The sequence below is a fragment of the Sceloporus occidentalis genome, unplaced genomic scaffold (genome assembly GCF_023333645.1).
Source record: "Sceloporus occidentalis isolate IW3139 unplaced genomic scaffold, rSceOcc1.0.p SCAF_16, whole genome shotgun sequence".
In the NCBI taxonomy this organism is placed as follows: domain Eukaryota; kingdom Metazoa; phylum Chordata; class Lepidosauria; order Squamata; family Phrynosomatidae; genus Sceloporus; species Sceloporus occidentalis.
Window position 1 is genome coordinate 4,764,364 of NW_028316996.1, and position 9,078 is coordinate 4,773,441.

The following is a 9,078-nucleotide window of genomic DNA, read 5'->3' on the forward strand; positions in this document are numbered from 1 at the left end:
TTTAATAGAGCACTCTGCCTCCTGAAATGCCTTATACCTCCCTATATGCCACTCTGCCCCATAATATGCCTTTTAACCCCCTAAATGCCAGAGTGGCATATAGGGGTATAAGGCATTTCTGGAGGCAGAGTGCTCTATACAATGCCTTTTAACTCCCTTAATGCCACTCTGCCTCCTGAAATGCCTTATACCTCCCTATATGCCACTCTGCCCCATAATATGCATTTTAACCCCCTAAATGCCAGAATGGGATATAGGGGTATAAGGCATTTCTGGAGGCAGAGTGGCATATAGGGGGTCAAAAGGCATACCATGGGGCACAGTGGCATATAGAGGGTTAAAAGGCATATCATGGGCCACAGTGCCATATTGGTGTGGCAAGCCTGGGGGCAGATGTGCGTAACTGGGGGACAGGCTGGAAAATACAAGAAATAAAAACAAAAAAAATATTTTTCTCAATCATAGCTTTTATTAAAAAAAATAGTTTACATGAATTAACATTTACTGGTAAAACTTTTTTCCTTTAGGGTCGTCTTATATTCAGGCTTTTTCTTTTTTCCTAAGTTAATATTCAGATTTTGGGGGGTCGTCTTATAATCAGGGTCGTCTTATAATCGAGCAAATACGGTAATACAATAATAAATGATATTTAAACGTAGTGAATACATGTAGGAATAATCAGTATAATATCTCATAAATATATAAAGGAAAGTAAAGTAATTGTACTTAACGGTCTGAACAGCAGCAAAGAAAGAGGAGGAGCTATAAGGTTCAACTGCCACTATACCTGTCTACCAGACCTGATTGGCTAATGGACTACCTATGCATATAGCATGTTTGGTTACACCTGTTCATTTTTTTCTCTAACTAACTTGTATATTACCTTTGCTGCTGTTGAAAGTAAAGAAAGATATAAGCATAATAGGAGCCTCCTGTCTGCCATAACATTTTAATTATATATTAATATTACTTTCTCCTTTAGATGCTTTGCTCCATCCACTCTACAGAAGCTGCAGCTGCATAACTTTGCCACTGGTTCCCCTACATGCAGTGGCACCATTACCACCCACCTCATCGCTAATACTCTCATGTAATATTATGCATCTTTCTTTAGTAGGACTGTCCCCTTAACATATTCAACTGAAAATTTAGCTTAGATCATCCAGTTAACTCCAAGGTCCCATACACTAAGGAGGGAAAAGCTGGCAATCAGAGAACAGGAAATAAGAGCGGAGGACATGGACTGATATTTCTCTTGCATTTGTCTCTCTAGAATGCACAGTATGTGTGAGTCACAGGCAACTTTTTATGTTCCAAAACTTACTGCAGTAATTCATGAGTCATAACATTCCCCAGCTGTAACCTGATAAAATCTGTTACCTGAAAGCAGGGGCTTTTGTCAAAATAAATGAAAAGAAAAATTGTTGAATAGTGATTCACATATGAGCAAATGTACCTGTAACCCTCTACATTCCAGACAACGGATCAGCAAACTGTTTTGTAATGTAAATCCCTAAAAGTTAAATAGGGAGAAGGGTAGATAGGGAGAAGTGGGGAGAGGGGGTAGATAGGGAGAAGGAAGGGAGAGGGGGTAGATAGGGAGAAGGAAGGGATAGGGGGTAGATAGTGGGAGAGGGGGTATATAATGAGAAGTGGCGAGAGGGGGTAGATAGTGAGAAGCGGGGTAGACCGAAGTGGGAGAGGGGATATTGAAGGACACATACAGTACTGTCTCATCTAAAGGTCACTCTTTCTATTGAATCAAAACAACCCATCCAGCTACATTACTATTCTGGTTTTGATCAGCCATTTTTTCCATATCGACTTCATTTGTAAGGGTGATTTTTTTTAATAATATACACTGGTAGATCATTAACTGGTTTAGGGAGTTTTTATTTATATGGTAATATTTGCTTTTACAATTTAATTTCACATATTGTGGGCAAAAGTACTACGTACACATTTTTTCTGGTGTTTCACTCCATATTGTATTACAATATGTACCACATATAGAAAAAAATGTTTCTTCAATTTTTTAACATAAGTGTGCCACTATTAATATTGAACACATTCTACTCACTTGTGTTGCTTAGTCTACTTATTTCTTCTTTTTTGCTGTCTTTTCTTTCAAGAGCATTATCGATTTACAACGCAATTACATACCCAAGATTTATAACAACCTTTGAAGAAGCCCTCGGGGAAACATATCAAGTTATCTGTTATATGGTCCCAATACTGGACTTATGTTACAAGCATATGATATCAAAGCATTTGTGTAAATATTGTATTTGAATTCACTTATTAAAGTGGTTTTTATGAGATATTCTCATAACCCTGTTTTTGTTTTTTTGTTATAACCAGCTACCCACTGAGATTATGTTTTGTACTTTTGGCACTCTTTTGTACGAACAATTGGGAACATGCTTGCCAGTAGCAGCTAGCTTTTTCGCACTGTTTTTCCCTCCGATTTCTCATCACTATGCCTTATGACACTACAGAGGAGAGGCAATTTATACGCACAACACTCTTGAGCATTCAGCACCCCCACTCTGTGAGTGTGTGTGGTGTACTGCTTTGTGGCTGAGCTGTTGCTATGCCTAGGTGTTTCCGCTTCACAATAATAGCACTTACCGTGGACCGGGGAAGATCTAGCAGGGCAGAAATGTTATGAACTGACTCGTGGCAAAGGTAGCATTCTATGACAGTGCCATGTTTAAAGTCAAGGAGGTCTTCATTATGATCCATTCTACTGTCAATGTTTGTCAATGGAGATGAGTTGCATATGTTCTTCCTTTCTTATATCTAAGCAATGAGTGTAGCTGAAACCCCTAAACTTAATAATCAGGAAGGGTGTACACATACCTTTGGTCATATAGAGTAGCTTAACTTGTTCTGAGATTATATTAGGTTCCATTGGTGAGATGTAAATTGTTTAAAGTTTTGCTATAGTTAGATTTATGTACGGTAATATAATTTAAATAAAATAAAAAAATGGCCCAGCCCATGACACTTAAAGGCTTAAAGGTGCAGTAATGCTCTTACTACTGTCACAAAGCACAGCAGCAGTGCATAGATTGAAATATTTCTAAATATATATTTTCTTCCATATTTTTGTTTAGGCAAAATTAAAGATTACTTGATCTGCATAAAGCTCCAAAGTGCAGTTACTATACAACTGTATTGGACTTGGGGTGTCATGTTGGGGTTGTTACCCACACTGGTTTCCAGCCCCCCCCCAAAAAAAAAGGCCTGACGCAGCCAGGGACACCGCCGTGTGGATGGCAGATGATGTAGATGAGTGAAGTCAAATTGATGGGTTTTTTTAAATGTAATTGCTCTACATGGATCACTGTGGCATGTACTGCATCAAACTATAATAAAATGTTAACGAAAAGGACAGTAGGAAGGGGAATTAAGGATTATGAAAAGACTGGACAAAGCAAGAAGTGGGGTGTGCTAAAGGTGCAATTATACCCAATTTATGACCGAGTAAACTGCGTGGTATTCACTGCTGCTGAGGTTCCAGGTTGTTCCCCCTCTCAGTATTGTGCGCACAATTCTCTTTTGGCAGAAGAGGGTTTTATGGAGAGGGACAACAGGAGATGGGAGGAATACGGAATAGCTGTTGCAACCACATCCTAACTGACCGGGCCGCAGAAGCAATGTCTGGTTTAAAAGTAGTGGCTGCTGCCTCAAAGGTCTTCTTGGCAGCTCCTTCTGCCTTATGGTCCATAGAATCCGCAAAGTGAGAAGCAACTTCCAGATGAATGGCAGATCTTCTAGTTGCTCTTGTTCCCAGGGTGTATCATAAATACAACAGGTCCCCTGCCAAAGCTTCCACTAACTTATTGACCTCCTCCATGGGGGGGGGGGGAGCTCTCTCAGAAATCTCTCCCTCCTCCTCAGATACTGGAAATTCAGAGGGAAATTCTGATTCAAATGCATAGGAATAGGGTTCATCATGGGATCTGCACAAAAACCCTGTTTGAGTAAGCTCCCAGGACCCAGTCAGGGTTGCTTACAAGCTTTTCATAGCAGAGGATAGAGCCAGGACACCAGAGCTCACAAAGTAAACAAACTAAGGAGATAAATAAAAAAAAGGAAAAAGGGGGTGTTCCAAGGATTTATTACCTGCCCTACATGGATAGGTGGAGCTATCGACCCTCTCCATGCTACTTGTACCTAAGTAAGACATTTAATGTCATTCCAAGTATCTATCAACAGGTCACAAAGTTCCATAAAAAGTTCAGTTAAAGTTTCTATGATACCACTTATCCAAATCCTATTATCAAATGTTAAAGGAACACTAACTGCTGAGCGCTCCAAATGAAGATACGAGTTTAAAAATAAACCAAATTTGGATCAAATGATGATGGCACACAGGAATAAATTTGATTAAGTCATTTTACTGAATCATTAAACAGAGACCCATGTGTCAATGTCCCCTAATGTTAAAATGAAAATTCACCGATACAAAGATGGGTTGTTTATTTTTGCTTTGCACATAGGCTTACAACAAACGCATACTTTAAGGCCTGCTTCAAAGCATATAAAAAAAGGTGCCACCAGCTAGACAGGCTAGGGTGCCAGAGGTAGGTAAATAGGAGTGGTAGCCCTGTGGAATGTTTTAAATTTAGGTCATTTAAAAAAAAAAACCCAAAACCCTTCACCCATATTTTACTATAAATTACCCCTCCATATCACACAAGCTGAATGTACGAGAGTACAGTAAAGCATGCCAAGTAAAATATTTTATATTATACGCCTCGTATTAATATAATCCTTGTACAATTTGTTGTTGACTGTGTAGATTTATGATGAAAAAACATGTAAAAAATTGCAACTTGCCACCAAAATTCCTCTTCTTTGACAGGGAAAGACATCAATGTACCTACATGACCCAAGAACACCACACACAATGTAAAGGTATAGTATAATGATATGTTGATTGCATACAGCAGGGGGACTGCTTGCTTTTATTGGACCACTGGCTTTTTACAAGTCGCTCTTTAAAAAAAAAAAAAAAAAAAAGCCTTGGCAGAACTTTAGATATTTGTGTCTCCAATTATGTTTTACCATGACAAACTGCATATATGTGCACATAAATATATATAACTCAACATCATTGTGATAAAAGTGAAAGGAAAAAAAAAATACAGTTGACTTTATTAACAGGCAAAGAAATTCCACCAGGTGTTTAATAGAAAAATATGCTTAACATTTGGAAACTTGGTTGCAAAACCAGACGGCAAATAATTGATAGAAATTCTATGTGTAGGCTGTCCCGTGTTTAAATGGCAAGAGCTCAAACCTTTAAGCAGCCAGTGTTAAAGTTCAATGTAAGTTGAAATGCCATAGATGTTGCTTGATACAAAACACACTAAAAATACATTTGTCCCTGAAGCTTTTAGAACAAAAAGAATTTACTTATCCCCGTCATATATATAGATATGCAAAAAAAAAAAAAAAACAAAGAATGCACATGATACATACATTAATAGGGCAGAAGAGGATTTGCTAAGTTGGTATCTTTAGTGACCTTGTGAAAGGTCACAGTTAAATATCCCAGGCGCTCACTGTTAAATGTCATCCCTGCATTTGCTTTCCTGGATGAAAAAAAAAAGGTAGCTTTGTCACACGTTCCATTTTGTTCAGCATTATTTCAGAAAAGCGCCTGCATAGAATTATCCCAAAATAAAACATCCCTCCAGTGAGCATGAGGAAAAAAGCATCAGCATGAGAAGGACCGCTTCAAGTTTAATCTTTTGTAGCAACTAAAATACCATGTTTGGATGGTCCTCTTTTTCCTTAAGTTACTGTTATTCTGAGCAAAGAACATTAAGGCCACGGTACATCATTCAAGTGCTTAAATATTGTCTTCATCCAACATTTTGTTGACACCATCACAGAGTCTTTGGAGGTGGTTTTTGTAAGGTCCATATGGATTATACAAAGCAGCCAAAAAATCACAATCTGAAAAGTGGTCAAACACATTATTGACACGTCCATGAGACTTTGCTGTAAGGTGACGCTGAATAACTTGATGGAGGAGCTCACGGCACTCATTCAACAATTTGGACAGCACATTGCGGTCAAAAGTAAACTCCACTTGATGGAAGCTCACCACAGTCATGGCCAGCTGGTGGACTTTCCTCTTGAATTTTTCCATTGTTGCAATTTCCTCCTGGTTAAATTGGTTATTTCTGTATAAAACTGCTAATTTTATCACTATTTTGATGAGGTTTTTGATAATTTTCTCAGCATCTTTCTTGCTGTGGGTATATTCCTTTGTCATTCGATAAAGATCATCTAATACTTCTCCACTTGTGTCATCGATGAAGGTTGTTGCAATGTATTTAGATGAAGCCATCTTGCCAAGTATCTTCTTTTGGGCCTGGACAGCCAGGTATTTGGAGTTGAAGACATCAGTCGCCACTGAAAGAAAATTGTACCAATTAGTAGAGAGTACAGAAAGAGAAAACGCATGTCTCTGATTTTCCCATTTCGTACGATTTGAGTAGGAAACAAGTGGCATTTGATTAAAAGAATCAGCAGACGTTGTGTGAACGTGGTCTGAGAAAAATAGTTTATGACAAATTATTTATGTACCAATCCACTACAGCTTGAGCACACATTTCGACACTGAGTTTTGATGCTCTGGAGCTGGTGATCAATTCATATACATATCAAATGTACTGAGCCTCTACAAAAGACATACAACCAAGGTGGCAAAGAGGTCCAGTTGTGCAAGAAGAACAGTCTAAAAGTAGCCTCCCATTTCTCTGACAAGTCACTCAGACATCTTTCATAGGCTCTAAAGTATTGCCACGCAGATTCTGAAGATTATCTGCAATTATCTAAATTTACAGTAAAATCTGTAATTATAAACTTCAACGCATATTAATGTGGTAAACAGGTACACAACCTTACTAGATTTCCATCAAACTATACTTGGCTGGCTGTTAGTAGGGTGCGGCAGATACGTTATCTAACAGGCCAAGAACCTCTAGCTCTAACAACATGTTCAACAAAAGTTTCTACATGTTCAAACACTGTTATACAAGGATTAAAAATAATATCTTTGCAGATCAAAGACTACCAAAGAATTGGATACCCAAATGTTAATGGTGTCCTTTTCACATTAGACTAGATGGCCTGAAGTTCTCTTATCTGCCCTCAAATTCTATGTTTCAATGTAATATTTTTGTCCTTTTACACATCACAGCCCAACTGCTTTATTTTTCTCCTTCAAATAGCTCTCAAGAGGATCTGCAAGACAAACTCAAATGCAAAGTAGGGAATAATGGGCGCTTTTTCTTGTTCCTCAAATTCTTTAACCTTTTGGTGAATACTCAGTCCCATGTTAGAATAGCCGTAGCTGAGCAACACAGTAACATGTAGCTGGCAAATCTGACATTACCCACCGACGTCGGGGGACATGACACAGACCTGTGACCAGCAACGTATTCTACCCTAGGCCAACTAGACCTAGACCCACACCTTTAAGTCACTGAGAACCAGAATATGACATCATATACAGAAGCTGGTGGCACTCATATATATATATAAAGCTATTGGTGTAGTTGCAGTATATTAACAGGATTTGGGTCCAAAAATACAAAAGTACTTTAATATGCATTCTTTATTGATAGGGGTCTATAGGGGCATTGAAGTGTCTCTTTCATTGAAATAAAGACATTCTTTCTACAAAGACAACTTATTACAGTGAAACTTCATACTCCATTTCCTTAATATCAATGCCGGGAAACTATTCTACAAACCTACTACATGGTGTAATCACAAGAAGGGAACCAAAGTTATAAATAGGATAAAATACTACAGTTTCACTTCTTTTATCAAGACCATGTCAGGATATTGCATCGCTGAGTTACTTCACAGCTGTACAAGGTTTCTAAAAGCTGAATAATGCAGGACACAGTTAATCAAGTGAAAAAATAACGCAATACAGGTGCAAATTACAACAATAAGCCCGGGACAATGATTTGTCTCTGTTCAAGGTCACCAACACAATATAAAAAGGAAGAGATTTAAACAGTGCTGGTTAAGAGCTGCAGGATCAGCATGGAAATAAATAGGATGGATTATCAGTGATGGGCAGAGGGCGTTAAGTGGTCCTGGCACTTTAAAGCCTGCGGCCACCTAATCACGTGGACAAGGCCGCACGATATCACACATACTTGTCTTAACATTGTATAACCAAACCATTGATCATTTGCTCAATTTCATTATTAAAGTAAGTGTGCTCTCTATATTTACATTAAACACATGTAGTGGTGTTGACAGATTAAAATAAAGCAAACAATAAAAACAACATATATCTATATCATGGGATCGCTACCTTAACTCGAGTCAGTATCTGCAAAACTATTCCTCCCCATCTCTCTCCTTTTTGTTAATTTGACTGTTGTTGATACAGGCAGAATTTGCAAGGGTAGGGGGGAAAAAAATGACACAAAAGTTCTTGTTTCGGCAAGTATGACATTTGCTTTGAAACTTAACTTACTGGCAAAAAAAGTTAATAGGTAGCTTGAAAAAAAAGTCATGTTTAACGATTTTAAAAGTCTTTCAAATGTCAAAGATACGAAACAGATGTTATTTCATGAATTCTTAAAAGTTTAATACTTTTGAGGTATATTTGTGCACAAAACAAAAAAAGCCAAATCTAATTTTCTCTTTCTGGTTGATAATTTCACATGCAAAGTAAGAAAGAAAAGCGTTTGTTTTCTTTAAAACCCATTTCTTGGAACTTAAAGGTGTAACAGCCAAGTTTTATGATCACAGAAGGACACAGTAGGTAAACAAGACAGTAACTTTGCTTCGCACTACTGAAGCTAACCATTAATCGACTTAACGAAAAAGCCATATGAGCCCATTTGATTTTCAGACTTACTAAGTCACTAAAATGCACTTTACTGCGAATAGTTGAAATAGTTTCGACTGAAGACAATGCACAGCTGTCTATAGAAGTAGAAACAGAATTTTCATAATTCACATAAATAGCAGTACACGAAGACCAACTTTGGTTGTTTTTTTTTACATTCATTCAAATATCAATAT

General features: G+C 37.8%; 1 protein-coding gene across 1 annotated transcript; it reads right to left on the bottom strand.

The window, feature by feature from the left end:
• Positions 1 to 5,866: 5,866 nt before the first annotated feature.
• On the bottom strand, positions 5,867 to 6,436 carry LOC149302959 (tumor necrosis factor alpha-induced protein 8). The gene has a single exon (XM_089481781.1). It carries the CDS (start codon positions 6,368 to 6,370, stop codon positions 5,867 to 5,869), a length of 504 nt encoding a protein of 167 aa, XP_089337907.1. The 5' UTR covers positions 6,371 to 6,436.
• Between the last annotated feature and the right edge of the window lie 2,642 nt (positions 6,437 to 9,078).